This window comes from Moschus berezovskii, chromosome 2 (genome assembly GCF_049115385.1).
Source record: "Moschus berezovskii isolate FMDL1 chromosome 2, NW_MosBer_1.0, whole genome shotgun sequence".
Classification (NCBI taxonomy): domain Eukaryota; kingdom Metazoa; phylum Chordata; class Mammalia; order Artiodactyla; family Moschidae; genus Moschus; species Moschus berezovskii.
The window spans coordinates 132,022,201-132,039,010 of NC_142461.1; the positions used below are offsets into that span (position 1 = coordinate 132,022,201).

The 16,810-nt window shown below is 37.0% G+C and overlaps 1 protein-coding gene across 4 annotated transcripts in view; it reads left to right on the forward strand.

The window, feature by feature from the left end:
- GULP1 (GULP PTB domain containing engulfment adaptor 1) overlaps positions 1 to 16,810 on the forward strand; it is a 342,256-nt gene that overhangs the window by 265,840 nt on the left and 59,606 nt on the right. For all 4 annotated transcript variants that reach the window (XM_088830780.1, XM_055396912.2, XM_055396908.2 and 1 more), the window contains exon 5: positions 12,706 to 12,777. In XM_088830780.1, coding sequence (XP_088686906.1) covers positions 12,706 to 12,777 — 72 coding nt within the window. The remainder of the gene's footprint in view (positions 1 to 12,705; positions 12,778 to 16,810) is intronic.

Genomic DNA, 16,810 nt, shown 5'->3' on the forward strand with positions numbered 1-16,810 from the left:
GGTTTTCTGTGTAAGTTGGTATCTTTATATTAGTAATACTTCTATCTATAACAACACAGGTGAATGCTCTGGCCTTCACTCCACCTGTCTAAGTCTTCAGATGTGAAGGAAAATTTGACTGTGGAGGGGCCTCTGGGACAGGACAGAGACTCACCGCATCTTATTGTGACCATGTGATTCAAAACTCGATTTAAGAGACCCTTCCACAGTGCACAATGAGCTATTTCTTGTTTGTAGCAAGTAGATTTGTTTTGGCATAAACTTGGAAATCTTGTTTTGAAAGCAAGAGCCTCTTAGAATAATACACTCTATATTCATGTAAAATAAGAAGACATTACAAGATACAATTTTTAGTAAGTTACTACAATAAAATGAGAATAAATATATATCCTTTCTTTTTTCGTGGATCTCTTTTATTTTTTAGAATTGTGGTTTTGAAGATTAAACAATAGATTTAAATTCAATTGATTCTGACCTTTCTTTAGCAATTGACTTTTGACTTTTATGATGGGCTTTTTAAAAATGACGTTTCCTGTATTGCTTGGCACTGTGACATGGCAAGTCAGACAAATAAAGACTATAAAATTAAATATGGCTTATCTACTGTGTACAGTGAAGTAGCTGGAAGGTTTAAGTACTATGGATTTTGTTTTGTTTTGTTTTTTGTTTTTTTACACATATGCAGTCAAGTTAATACCAAGAAAATTAGCCCCATCCTGTTGGAGTCTCTGCAACCCTGGTTACAAAGATAGTGACATTCTCATTTATTTTTTTCTGTGCTAAGTTGCTTCAGTCGTGTCTGACTGTTTGCAACCCTATGGACTGTAGCCCTCCAAGCTCTTCTGTCCATGGGATTCTCCAGGCAAGAATACCAGAGTGGGTTGCAATGGTCCCCCTCCAGGGGATCTTCCTGACCCAGGGATTGAACCCACATCTCATATGTCTCGTGCATTGGCAAGCAGATTATTACCACTAACACCACCTGGAAGCCCATTTTTTTCCTATATAGTTAGAATATCCGTTGGTCATTATGCTACCAATGGTTATTTATTAGCCTTGATGTTAGATAAAGCTTCTATGATGTACAAAATGGAAATTATTTCTCTGCAATATTTTAAAATAATTATGTATGGCACATATTATCTTACATACAATGGGAAAGTTTTAATGTGACACAAACAAAGCATGTATTCCATATATTTGTCATAAGTTAAGCTCTTTCATATGTTAAATATGTCAGATTTCATAGCAGCTAGACTTAGTAACTCTTTAGTTAATTATTTTAATTGTTTACCAGGCATTTTTTAAAAACCTACAAGATTCATGTATATAGAATGATTCTAAAAACATTTGGGAAAGCAAAGCGGATAGTATAGTTGGGTCCATATAATGTCCAATACTGCTCTCTACTGGCAGAGAAGCAAGTCATAAAATAAACTAGCTGTTCAAGTGAAAAAAAAGTCAATTTCAAGTACAATTTGAAAATGAAGGTGTAATCCTCAAACTTTCACATATGTTTCTGAAAAATGCTTATTTTAGGCATAATGGAATACAATGAAATAACTGGAAAAGATGACTACAGACATCATCTGAGATTAGAAGAGAACCTGTCATTTTAATTAATTGAAAAATAGTTGTGGGAGTTTTGGAAAGGATTAAGCCAAACATGAAATAGCTTAATAGCATTCAAATTTTGAAAGTCTATAAAGCAAATATTTTTGTATATAATAGTGAGTTTACTGATGCTTTATGTTTTTAATTTCAACAAACTGCTGCCATTAAAATATCTGCTATGAGTACATTTACAAAGTATCTAAATGCACTGAGCAAAGAGATGTATAGGTTGAAATATTTGCATGGAATATATTAATATAATTAGCTTTAGACTATAAAAATTTGCTCAGTATTTGTCAAAGTCGCTATTGATGATTTTACAAAGACATTTTATAGTTTTGTAAAATCTGTGAAAAATATATGCTACATTGTTATACCTTTAAACATATAGACTAATGCACAAGACATTTTTAGATCAATATCATCTTACTTTTCATGGTCTCAGTCAGTCAGTCAGTCAGTTCAGTCGCTCAGTCATGTCCGACTCTCTGCGACCCCATGAATCACAGCACGCCAGGCCTCCCTGTCCATCACCAACTCCCGGAGTTCACTCAAACTCATGTCCACAGAGTCGGTGATGCCATTCAGCCATCTCATTCTCTGTCATCCCCGTCTCCTCCCGCCCCCAACCTTTCCCAGCATCAGAGTCTTTTCCAGTGAGTCAACTCGCCGCATGAGGTGGCCAAAGTATTGGAGTTTCACCTTTACCATCAGTCCTTCCAATGAACACCCAGGATTGATCTCCTTTAGAATGGACTTGTTGGATCTCCTTGCAGTACAAGGGACTCTCAAGAGTCTTCTCCAACACCACAGTTCAAAAGCATCGATTCTTCGGCGATCAGCCTTCCTCACAGTCCAACTCTCACATCCATACATGACCACGGGAAAAACCATTGCCTTGACTAGACGGACCTTGGTTGGCAAAGTAATGTCTCTGCTTTTTAATATACTATCCAGGTTGGTCATAACTTTCCTTCCAAGGAGCAAGCGTCTTTTAATTTCATGGCTACAATCAGCATCTGCAGTGATTTTGGAGCCCAAAAAAATAAAGTCTGACACTGTTTGCACTGTTTTTCCATCTATTTCCCATGAAGTGACGGGACCAGATGCCATGATCTTTGTTTTCTGAATGTTGAGCTTCAAGCCAACCTTTTCACTCTCCTCTTTCACTTTCATCAAGAGGCTTTTGAGTTCCTCTTCACTTTCTGCCATAAGGGTAGTGTCATCTGCATATCTGAGGTTATTGATATTTCTCCCAGCAATCTTGATTCCAGCTTGTGCTTCTTCCAGCCCAGCGTTCCTCATGATGTACTCTGCATATAAGTTAAATAAGCAAGGTGACAATATACAACCCTGACGTACACCTTTTTCTATTTGGAACCAGTCTGTTGTTCCATGTCCAGTTCTAACTGTTGCTTCCTGACCTGCATACAGGTTTCTCAAGAGGCAGGTCAGGTGGTCTGGGATTCCCATCTCTTTCAGAATGTTCCACAGTTTATTGTGATCTACACAGTCAAAGGCTTTGGCATAGTCAATGAAGCAGAAATAGATGTTTTTCTGAAACTCTCTTGCTTTCTCCATGATCCAGCGGATGTTGGCAATTTGATCTCTGGTGCCTCTGCCTTTTCTAAAACCTGCTTGAACATCTGGGAGTTCACGGTTTACATACTGCTGAAGCCTGGCTTGGAGAATTTTGAGTATGACTTTACTAGCGTGTGAGATGAGTGCAATTGTGCGATAGTTTGAGCATTCTTTGGCATTGCCTTTCTTTGGGATTGGAATGAAGACTGGCCTCTTCCAGTCCTGTGGCCACTGCTGAGTTTTCCAAATCTGCTGGCATACTGAGTGCAGCACTTTCACAGCATCATCTTTCAAGATTTGAAATAGCTCAACTGGAATTCCATCACCTCCACTAGCTTTGTTCATAGTGATGCTCTCTAAGGCCCACTTGACTTCACATTCCAAGATGTCTGGCTCTAGGTCAGTGATCACGTTATCGTGACTATCTTGGTCGTGAAGATCTTTTTTGTACAGTTCTTCTGTGTATTCCTGCCACCTCTTCTTAATATCTTCTGCTTCTGTTAGGTCCATACCATTTCTGTCCTTTATCGAGCCCATCTTTGCATGAAATGTTCCCTTGGAATCTCTAATTTTCTTGAAGAGATCTGTTGTTTTTCCTACTCTGTTGTTTTCCTCTATTTCTTTGCATTGATCACTGAGGAAGGCTTTCTTATCTCTCCTTGCTATTCTTTGGAACTCTGCATTCAGATGCTTATATCTTTCCTTTTCTCCTTTGCTTTTCACCTCTCTTCTTTTCACAGCTATTTGTAAGGCCTCCTCAGACAGCCATTTCACTCTTCTGCATTTCTTTTCCATGGGGATGGTCTTGGTCCCTGTCTCCTGCACAATGTCACGAACCTCCGTCCAGAGTTCATCAGGCACTCTATCTATCAGATCTAGTCCCTTAAATCTGTTTCTCACTTCCACTGTATAATCATAAGGGATTTGATTGAGGTCATATCTGAATGGTCTAGTGGTTTTCCCTACTTTCTTCAATTTAAGTCTGAATTTCGCAATAAGGAGTTCATGATCTGAGCCACAGTCAGCTCCTGGTCTTGTTTTCGCTAACTGTATACAGCTTCTCCATCTTAGGTTGCAAAGAATATAATCTATCTGATTTCGGTGTTGACCATCTGGTGATGTCCATGTGTAGAGTCTTCTCTTGTGTTGTTGGAAGAGGGTGTTTGCTATGACCAGTGCATTCTGTTGACAAAACTCTATTATCCTTTGCCCTGCTTCATTCCGTGCTCCAAGACCAAATTTGCCAGTTACTCCAGGTGTTTCTTGACTTCCTACTTTTGCATTCCAGTCCCCTATAATGAAAAGGACATCTTTTTTGGGTGTTAGTTCTAAAAGGTCTTGTAGGTCTTCATAGAACTGTTCAACTTCAGCTTCTTCAGCATTACTCGTTGGGGCATAGGCCTGGATTACTGTAATATTGAATGGTTTGCCTTGGAAACGAACAGAAATCATTCTGTCGTTTTTAAGATTGCATCCACGTACTGCATTTTGGACTCTTTTGTTGACCATGATGGCTACTCCATTTCTTCTAAGGGATTCCTGCCCACAGTAGTAGATATAATGGTCATCTGAGTTAAATTCACCCATTCCAGTCCATTTTAGTTCACTGATTCCTAGAATGTCAACGTTCACTCTTGTCATCTCCCGTTTGACCACTTCCAACTTGCCTTGATTCATGGACCTAACATTCCAGGTTCCTATGCAATACTGCTCTTTACAGCACCGGACCTTGCTTCTATCACTGGTCACATCCACAACTGGGTATTGGTTTTGCTTTTGCTCCATCCCTTTATTCCTTCCATAGTTATTTCTCCACTGAACTCCAGTAGCATACTGGGCACCTACCGACCTGGGGACTTCCTCATTCAGTATCCTATCATTTTGCCCTTTGGTACTGTTCATGGGGTTCTCAAGGCAAGTATACCGAAGTGGTTTGCCATTCCCTTCTCCAGTGGACCACATTCGGCTGTGGTCCATGTGATCAGATCGACTAGTTTCCTGTGATTATGATTTCAGTGTGTCTGCCCTCTGATGCCCCCTAGCAATACCTACCGTCTTTTTGGTTTCTCTTACCTTGGTCGTGGAAAATCTCTTCACAGCCGCTCCAGCAAAGTGCAGCCGCTGCATCTTCTAAATCTCCCTTTATGTTGTATATCTTTTCTATCTGTGCATATTATTTAGGATTAATTTAATAACTAGTAGCCAAAATTTAAATCCAAACACACAAATGCACTCACATGATAATGCCCAAAAGGGAATCAGTAATATACAGTAATTTAAGAGGTTTTTGGTTTTGTTTTGTTTTTTTGTAAGTTTGCCTAATACTGTCACTGGCTGATTCATTGACAGACTACTTTTATTGTAATGAATTTAAAGTATTTAAATTTAAAGTATTTCGGTGATAATTACTTCTTGATTATGAGAAAGAAGTAGATGCTTATTTTCATTGTTACATTTTTCTGTAGTTTCTAGATTTCCTACAGAGAACATACATTACTATTAAAATACAATATTTATTCATAAGTAAAAAGAAAAATTGTGTTGCAAATTTTCAAAGCACAGGCACATACTTGTGTATTGGATTTTTTACACTTGGATTTAGGTAAGGTCCAATGCCTGATCATTCTAAAAAAAAAAACAAAAACAAAAATGTGCTGAAAAGAATGTTGTCTCCTTGAGACTATGAAGAAAAAGAATTGATAAAATCTTGAGTTTTTAAAATATTCCGCACACACCATTATCGTGGCCATGGAACAAATAACTGTTTCTTTTGCTCTTTTGCCACACTGAAAAATATCACTCAGAATCTACATGTATAAAGCAAAGCAGTCTGATATTATACTCTCTTCTCATCAATGTTTTTTTTTTTTGCTACCACATGGAGGAGCTAAGACATAAAGTTGCTAAAATATAAAAGCAATGACTTTTACTTAGTTGAAAGTGTTCACCATAGCAATGGTCCATTTTCTGAAAGATTATTAAAAAATTCTGTATTTTTTATTTGGGTAAATTTCAAACAAAAAAGAGAATTTTTGAGATTGACTTCTTTTATTCAGCATAATTTACTTAAGAGTCATTCAGTTTGTGTGTGTAACAATAGTCCATGTATTTTTATTGCTGAATAGTGTTCCATGGTATGGATGTACCATAGTCTGTTTAACCATTCACCCACTGAATGATATTTGGGTTGTTTCTGACCTTTGACTTTTACAAATAAGTCCACTGTGAATATCATTTCAAAAATATTTACAAGAATATGAATTGTCATCTCTTTGGTATAAATACCAAAAAGTACAGTTGCTGTGTCTTATGATAAGTTCACGTTAGTCTTCAGAGAAACTACCAAACTATATTTCAAAGTGGCTGTAACATTTTACATTCCCAGCAACAGCAGCATCCTATAATTTTATTTGCTGATCTGACAACATTAATTACAAATATTAAGTATCTAACTTTCTTGATCAGTAAAGAATCTGCCTGCAATGTGGGAGGCCTAGGTTTGATCCCTGGGTTGGGAAGATCCCCTGGAGGAGGGCATGTCCACCCACTGCAGTATTCTTACCTGGAGAATCCCATGGACAGAGGAGTCTGGCAGGCTATGGTCCATGGGGTTGCAGAGTCAGACAGGACTGAGCGCCTGCTGCTGCTGCTGCTGCTAAGTTGCTTCAGTCGTGTCTGACTCTGTGCGACCCCATAGACAGCAGCCCACCAGGCTTCCCTGTCCCTGGGATTCTCCAGGCAAGAACACTGGAGTGGGTTGCCATTTCCTTCTCCAATGGGTGAAAGTGAAGTCACTCAGTCATGTCCAACTCTTCGAAACCCCATGGATTGCAGCCTACCAGGTGCCTCCATCCATGGGATTTTCCAAGCAAGAGTACTGGAGTGGGGTGCCATTGCCTTCTCCGACTAAGCACCTAAGGACAGATTTCTTGATTCTCCTTGCCGTTTCCCTCAACATTTATTTCTGTTGGCAACATTCTCTCTCATCTCCCTCTGCAACACGCGGCTACCTGGGGAAGCCATGGTTCTGGCACTCCTCTGTCCTTCCATTGAAACCTCAGTTCCAGGGTCTCCTTAATCCATACCTTTTACCCAGAATATTCCTTACCCAAACTCCACTTTGAATACCCAGCCGTTGAGTCTGCTTCTTTAGCTGACACCTCAGAGGAACTTAAACTCAATGTGTTTGAGTGTATGTTTCATTTCTTCCTTTCATTTAGGTCTCTGTTAAATTGTCACCTTTTTTAGAAGGAACTTTCCTGATCACTCAGTCTTAAATATTATATTCTGCCCTATGTTATTATTTGTGTTATTTTTACTTATACAATCTAAGATGTATTAGAAATCTGTTTGTGATCTATAGAAATATATAGATACATTCATATATACATAACTGAATACATACACACACAAATATGCTCAATGGGATGTAAGTTACACTAAAACAGGGACATTTTTCACCTGTTATATATCCAACAATTACCAAATGCTTGACTCATAGTAAATACTTTTTTTAAGGAATAAGTGAGTATGTGTAACATTAACTTGTTATCATTTGGTGGCTTAATTCAATTTTTATTTTATCAAAACTTATTGTAGTTTAGTCATTAAGTCATGTCCAACTCTTTTGCAACCCCATGGACTGTAGCCCCCTGTCCATGGGATTTCCCAGGCAAGAATACTAGAGTGGGTTGCCACTTCCTTCTCCAGGGGATCTTCCTGACCCAAGGATCGAACTTGTGTCTCCTGCACTGGCAGGCAGACTGTTTCCCTTCTGAGGCACCAGGGAAACATTTACCAACGTCATCTATGTCCATTTTAAATATTTCTCCAAGGTTTATAACGAAACAACAGAAGGTTACCCAGCTCTTTCCCCAAGTGTCACTCACTGACACAACTAATGTCAACTCATTGTTTTCGTCTTTGTTTCTGGATAACCAGCGGAACTGTCGCGCCTCAATTTGTCATCTCTGTAGTGGCTGTCATCCTCCTTTGATTCCTGGGTTGTATTTCTTCCTTTGCTGTATTTTACGTACTTTCCTCTTCTCCTATGGAGAACTGCGACACGGGAATTTAAATTTTTAGTCCATCTCAGTACATATTCCCCCTGCCCCGGTAATCTGTAATCTTGCCCTAAATCTTTTTTTTTCTTTTCCTTAGAATTTGAAGTTATTTTTCTTCCACTATTGCTGATGTGATGTCTGATGTCGTATTTCCTGGCCTCTGTGGGATTTTTGTTTCTCTCTGGGGTCTTTTACAATCTTTTCTCTGTCTCTGGTGCATTGAGGATGAGCCTGATGTGCTCTGTTTGTGTCTGTGTTTTCATTCATGACAGCAGTGTAATCTTGCAACCCACAACTCCCCTGGCCTTGTTTCTCCTGCTGGTTAACAGTTCAATTGAGATGGGATGAATTAACCCTTTGGCCATGGCTTGACTCCGTTCCTTCTTTTCCTTCCCCCTTCAGACACCAGGTAGAGTGGGAAAATACAAAAACTGAAGTCCTTGCTCTCGGCTGTATTGTGTGCAGCCTTTGGAGAGCACTTCGGACCAGAGTATTTCAGCTGTTTGTGGGTTGGTGTGCCAGACTGTGTGTTCCTGAATGTAAGATTTAAGCCCTTAACAGTATGGTAAGACAGTTCCTCCCAGAATTAGCACCTGAGGTTAAGATTTGGGAGGAGATTGTTAAAGTGGAGAAGGCAATGGCAAGCCACTCCAGTACTCTTGCCTAGAAAATCCCATGGATGGAGGAGCCTGGTAGGCTGCAGTCCGTGGGGTCGCTAAGGGTCGGACACAACTGAGCGACTTCACTTTCACTTTTCACTTTCACACATTGGAGAAGGAAATGGCAACCCACTGCAGTGTTCTTGCCTGGAGAATCCCAGGGACGGGGGAGCCTGGTGGGCTTCCGTCTATGGGGTCACACAGAGTTGGACACGACTGAAGTGACTTAGCAGCAGCAGATTGTTAAGGCGGAGAAGGCAATGGCACCCCACTCCAGTACTCTTGCCTGGAAAACCCCATGGACGGAGGAGGCTGGAAGGCTGCAGTCCATGGGGTTGCTGATGGTCGGACACAATTGAGCAACTTCACTTTAACTTTTCACTTTCATGCATTGGAGAAGGAAATGGAAACCCACTCCAGTATTCTTGCCTGGAGAATCCCAGCGACGGGGGAGTCTGGTGGGCTGCCGTCTATGGGGTCGCACAGAGTCGGACACGACTGAAGTGACTTAGCAGCAGCACCAGATTGTTAACAAACTTAGCAGATTTTTAAGGAAGTGTTCCCAGGAACAACCAGTAAGGACATGGGAAGGCAGACAGATGAGGGGAAGAAATCAAGTGAATCCCCAGCTGCAGCCTGATTCTGAGGAAAGCTCTGCATCACGATGTTACACCTTAGAGTTTGCCCCACTTCCCAGCAAAGAGGCCAGCCCTCTGTACTTCTGCACCTGTCATTGGTTAAAGAATTGTGATAGCAGAAAACTCCCAGGAATTTATAGCTCTCAGTACTGGCAAAGTAACCTCATTGACCAAAGGGAATCCTCTGAAAGTCTTGGTGTGAGCCCTTACCAACAAAGCATGGGGAAGCTGGAGGATGGATCCCAGCGCTGATAAAGAGGATCCAAGGAAAGCTGAGCAGGCACCAATATCCACTAAATTCTAGTTTCATCTCCAAAGAATCAGTAAATTAATAAATGGCCATCCCTCATAAATATAATGCATTTTGCAGTTTACAAGGTGTTTTTTTTTTTCCTCTCATCTCATTGCAATTGGTCTTCAGAGCAATTTTGTAAGGAAAAAAGAACAAAACTATTCTTATTTTTCAAGAATTGTGACTTTTCTAACATTTTCAAATTCTAACCCTAGGGTTTATTCCAGCATGCTGAATCACATTCAATAGTCTTGTAAATATTTTATATAGACATGGAATGCATACAAATACAAACTTGAATCAGAGGAAACATTATGACTTTTTAAAACTATTATGAGGAATAATCTGCTTTTCAGTTTTAAAATTGTTCCCATTCAGTGCATCCAGCATTACACAGAAGAAAAGGGTTAAGTGGCAAGTTCCATATCAGGTGTCTTTTTAGTTCCCACAGTCTTTGAAGGCTTCTCCCTGTTTCATTACTCAGATGACTTAATTAAAGCCAATGTGAAAGAAACATTAAAAGGCTCCTGGAGCACCACAAGAGGTTGATTCATCTAGCATGTACTTGGAGTTCTTCCATCATTTTCCCATATGGACCTATTTACATATTACCCTTATGACTCATGACATTGCTGCCAAAGTAAGGAATATTTTTCCATAAATATTTCCAGTAACTCGTACAGTCTGTGATCAACACATCAGACACTTCTTGTAGTTCAATAATCACTTATCTATAAAGAGTTTGCTTTCACCTCCCAGTTCTGCTAACGCTGGACCAACCCTTATTGGGGAATCTCTCAGTGACATGATAAATACAGAGATGTTGAGAACAGTTTACACCATAGATTTCTCAGAAATAAACAACTTCTATTGTGTTAGCTCCCCTCCTGTCACTTAGACCCTTTATCCTTTCTGGATGACCTAAACCAGTGCTTTTCAAATCTGGTGGCACATTAAAATCACCTGGGGAGCTTTAACATACACAGATGCCCTAACTCCGCCCCCAGCTAATTAAATCAGAGTCCCAGGCACTGGTCTGTTGAAAGCTCCCATGTAATTATATCATACAGACAAAGTTGAGTACACTGACCTGAAACAGAAGAAAATGTAATGGGTCCATTGGTGTCAGGAATCAGTTTGGTTGTCTTGCATATCTTAGTGAGCAACTTTTCAATTCCTTTTTAGCTGAGAATTTCTTCACTTATTTTGGTTTTTTTGCAGGTCCAGTCAACCAACTTGAGATCACTTTGGGGCACATAGTGCCTAATGATATTACATCTAGACCTAGTAGCAGTTTTCTGACATAGTTTAAACATATTAGGAAAAGAAACTGTTGTATCTTATAGAATCTGAAAACTGAAACGTTTTTGCCTTAATGCTTCTAAGCTTCACTTTCTTTCCATGAGCTCATCGGAATGGGGATCAGCGGTTATCTCCTGTATTTTCATCTCAGCTTTTCTGTCAACCTTCCACTATTCTCCTGATGTGTTACTATTTTCTAAGTCTATTCCTTAGATTTTTAGTACAAGAAATCACCTGTAATGGTTTTAGAAATATAATTCCCTAGGCCTACCCTTATTAGACCAAAGAATCTGCATTGTTACATTTTAACCTGCTTCCTATGTAATTCTCACGAAGGTAATACATAGAGCCCAGTTTAAAAAACAAAAGTCTAATTTCTGTAGTTATTGTTATTTTTTCAAGAATGAAAGAAGGAATCACATGTGATTTTAAAACACACTATGATATTGCTATTTTGTTCCCTTCCATTCTGTGAGTTAACACATGAAAAAGATTCTACTTAATTATTTGATGTAAAGTATATACACATACTGAAGAAGGGCATGGTAACCCACTCCAGTATTCTTGCCTGGAGAATCCCCATGGAGAGAGGAGCCTGGCAGGCTACAGCCCATGGAGTTGCAGAGAGTTGGACATGCCTGGAATGACTTAGCACCCACACATACACATATACGTACCCATGCATATGTCTGCTTATTTAAGAACTGATGAATCCATATCTCACTTTGGTGTTATGATTGGTAGTATGTGACAAGAGAAGAAGTCTTTGGAAAATTATATATGTCTAATGAATGTAATGATTATTTGTTATTTAAAAATATTCTGTAGAATAAAATACCCACATGTCAATTCTATTTTTTCTTGAATGTTTCACGATATTGGTCTTCTGTTTAGGAGGTATTGTATTGCTCCAGGATAGATATTTTATTACAATGTGGTAATTATTATAAAACTTTTTTCTTTTGGGGAGGATAGGTTAGGTTTTAACTAAAAACCTCTAGGGATGCTTTAAAATTCTAGACCATATATATATTTTTTAATGTACTTTATGGTTTTGATGAATATTATATATTAGGTATTAAAAATGTGTGTTTTTAAATTTTATATGCTAATTGGAAAACAAAAAAAAATGTTTATTTACATTATAAAGTGCATTAAACAACATTAAATTTTTAAGATATATTTTTGACAATATAAAAAATGTATATACTTTAAATTTTCAGATAACAATTTTTTAATTGTTCACATGTTTTAAATTTGAGATCAAATTCCTTTGAGCCCAACAAAATAGCTTTAATTGTCTTTCCTTTAAGAATCTGCAAGCAAATTATTTAGGAAAAGTATAAGTTTAAGAAGTCTTAGAATAATAGAATTGTATGTGACTAAGTAATGTGTTAATATTTTCATATCATGTAAAATAATATAAATTAGTAACTCCTCTGTGTTGGATTTGGATTTGAATTACCACCATGTCATTCTGTTACCCCATGATCTATCTCAAAAAGATTCAATGACATATAATGTAGTAAAGCCTGTCTCACAGTGAACATTTTCAGTTTCTCGGCAGCACAGAAGTAGAGCAGCCCAAAGGAACAGAAGTTGTGAGAGATGCTGTAAGGAAACTCAAGGTAAGCAAGCCCTCGAAGCAAGTGTCTCATGTACTGAACTTTCCTTCGGTCATCAGTAGATTGATGGAAATTCAAAGCGTGAATAGCTCTGTGGCAGAGAAGTCTTAGTAAAAATGTGCTGTTGAATGAATACCACTAGATCAAGGAAACGTGTTTAACGATAACTATGTAGACACAATTATTTTTCTGAATGTGGCACAGTCTTCACGGTTTCTTAAGGTGTAATTTTTTATACTCAACAGCAAAAAAAGAGACTCCTTCAACAGAATTCTCATGTTTATCACATTAAGAAAATTTTAACAGAACACTATTTTGTTAACACACATTATTGTTATTCTCACTGGTTGTTCTCAGAATCTTTTTGAGAAACAACCCACCTCTAACTTTATTTAGTTTTGAGATTATCCAATTATTCTGTAGGATGGGTAGGCCTCTGCACCAGGCAAAGCCACAGACATTAAAATGTATTACTTTGCTTTGAGAATGTCATATCGGGTGGAATTTACTGAGTGTTTAAATTGAGAAAAAAAATTGAAGTGAGTTGGCTTGTTTTCTGGGTAAAGAAATAAAAGTAGATAATTTTTATCCATTTATTTCACATAATTTTTATATTTTTAAAATATTTTATATTTTTCCTGGTTTTAAAGAAATATACTGAAAGGTTCCAAGGTGATATCACTCCCATTTGGAAAAAAAATGGGACAAGCCAATCATTACTTTTAAACAATTCATTAGACCAAAAAAAAAATTAGACTTCCCTTGTGGCGCAGCTGGTAAATAATCTGCCTGCAATGTGGGAGACCTGGTTTTAATCCCTGGGTTAGGAAGATCACCTGGAGAAGGGAAAGGATACCCACTCCAGTATTCTGGCCTAGAGAATTCCATGGACTGTATAGTCCATGGGATCGCAAAGAGTTGGACATAACTGAGTGACCTTCACTAGACATAAATGTACTTGTGCTTGTTTGGCAAATATTTTTAAGCCCTAAAACAGGATTTAAAAGGTCTCACCATTTATGGACAACATTTAGAATAAGATTCCATCTAAATGTTCAAAATGTTACACACTTTGGACATGAGTCTGACTTCACTATAATCAGAATGTTTATAAAAGAATAATGATATTTACACTTAATGTTTCTTTTTACCCAGGAGGTCCTTTATAAATGAACCCAAATCCAAACCCCAAAGTATTCAATTATATGAAATGTCTTCTAAAAAAGGCTAGTTTTTATGTGTTTTTGTGAAACTTTGTATTTAGTTCTTATGTAGTTTCATGTTTGGAAATGTACTCTGTTAATAAAGGAATGTGATTTACAATAAGATAAAAATCATGCAATGTAGTTTAAATAATGTATACTCAGTTGCTTTTCTCTTTTAAGTGACTTTCAGAATCTGTTGATTGCAAAATGTTTGTAGGTCAGGGAAATATATATATAAAGGTAATGATTTGTGAAATAATTAAAATAATAAAAAATGTTGCTTATTCACTTCTGTCTTAATTTTTTTGTTTATTTGTGTCAAAGGTCAGATGCTACAACTCAAAGTGTATAAGAGTATTTACAATTAAGAACTTAGACACCAGCTTCTCTTTAATTCTGTCGTCATGTAAAGATAGCCAGAAGATGGTGCTATGGTTCTACTTAAAAAAAAAAAGGAACAATTTGCTTATTAACTGGGTTTGGGTACACATATCTAATTTTAATTTACTGCTTATTTTTCATAAACATATGTATTCTGTGTACTTTCTTATCCACTATATTTCAGTATTTGATTTTATTTTTCCCACAAGGTAACATTTTATTTAAACTTGATAATTTTTCAGATGCTTGCAATATTAATCTATTAGCTTCTGACATTAAAGAAATATTCAAAATTTAAGGCTAACACAAGATGATAGAAAACTTCCATGATTTTCAATAATTTTTCATGTTTCCATGATTATTTATGCCTAATTATTTCTCAGGAAAAATTTTAAAACTTTATTTTATTCGGTACTATTTTTCTGTTGTTTTATGGAGAATTTACAATTTATAAAGTTTTGTTCAATATCATAATTTTTATGTGTTTACTTTCAAAAGTTCTATATATGACAAAACAACATGTTTTCTATTTCTTGATCACATTCAACAATTTCCAAATGTTAATCATGTTTTAGTCTATGATTTAAGAAATGCCAAAATTTTCAAAGAGTAATAATTAAAAAACCCTTTCAACTTCTTATTTTTAGTATCAAAGTTACTTTTAGGAATTTTATTTTTAATAGTGATTTATTTATTTTTAATACAACTACTGCAGATGTCAGCAGGCTCATAAACAATGTCAGAGGTTTCATAAACAATCTGTGATATTTACATGTGGGTGAATTTTGGTATGCAAGGCCAAAACTTCTTGGATTCTTTAGGAGATAACCAGGGAGCAGCATTCCTGGACCCCAGTTTTAGAGGACAGACCCCCTCACCCAAGCAGAGCTAGCTTAAAATTACATGAAGGCATGTGGACTTGGAAATTAATAAAAAGTTCTGTTAAATCTAGGCCCACCAGTTTCTCCACTCTCTGTGTAGCCTACTGCCAATGGTTTTTGTTTTTATAACCAGTTCTTTAATTAATGAAATGATTAGAGCTTATTTTAATTGTTAAAACATACACACATAACTGATTTCCCTGTGAGATTATAAAAATTTTAATTAAATCCACAATTTATAAGAACCACAAAGAGGATTAGAATTAATTCATTAATTTTAATTGCTTAATGATGTGTATTACATTAACAATATAGATAGATTTCACTTTTTTAAGTCCTTTGAGAAATGAATAGAAATTGTTATGAGGATATTGAAACTCAGTAGTATTCTCCTTAAATTTTTTAGCTGTCTATTTGCCAGTAGCATACATTTAATGTAGTACTTTATACAGTACTTCTAGTAATACTTCATCATTTTGTGATGATAAAAGCTTTTTTTTTGTTTGTTTGTTTATTGTATAGCCTCCAGAATTCTTAGGCTTTACTCCTTTTGAAGATTTTTATTCGATTATTATATTCAAGTTTTACTAGTAGATCACTCTATCTAGATTACCAAAAAATATATTCACTGAAACAAATATGAGGGGAAAAAAAACTTCAAAAAGGCTTTTTTAGCATTAGAATTCAAGTAGTAGGTAGGGCGAGAAAAAAATACAATATAAGCATGAATATATTTCAAAATATAAATTACAAGTATTTCAGAATGCAATTCAGAGATCTGCAAGTAGGGAAAGACTTAGAGGGATCATGAAAGCTATAGGATAAGGTTATTTTTTAAAAATACAAGCAGGAATGAGAATATTAAACTGTTTAAAATACAGATTGAACAAATATATTCTTCAGCTTAAATGTTTTTCGAGGTCTGTGAAACAGTTAAGGCTGATTGCTGCAGACCTATTTTATGACCAAAGTAACTCTCCTGAGACTTGTTTTCTCATCTTTGAAATGGGCAGATCAGATTGGATGATCTCTGAATCTTCTTTGAGCACAAGCACTTCTTGATATGAAGCAAAGGGAAAGGTTTCGTAAGCCATAGATCAGATATTTTATGCTTGTTTTTCTGTTTTCTGTCTTGTTCTCTTGTTTCCCTCTCCCTCCCACCTTGCTCCCCTCTTTATTTTCTCGACTTGTAGCACCTGCTTCTTCCCTTTGTTCAAATTTCCCCTTCTTTCTTCCTTTCTTTTCTTCCTGACAAAAAAAGACATGAGATAAGTTTAATGTTAGTGGTTGTTTTGTAATGGGCGTTTGGAAACTAAAAGACGTCAGAGGAACGGTTGTGTCCCCATGTGGAAAAGGCTTCAAGAGCTATTGGTCATTGTCTGTTCCTGGAAAAGAGCAGCACCCAGGAAGCCAGTTTAGACTGCTTCTGTGGCCAGCAATTGGCTGGCTTTGTTCAGATGCATTAAAGCAGCTGATTTATGTTGTCAGCCTCCATATGTGAAAACCCCCAAATTGTTTTGATTATAGCAATACAGGAAGAAGGTTATGAAGGGAAAAGAAACAAATTAA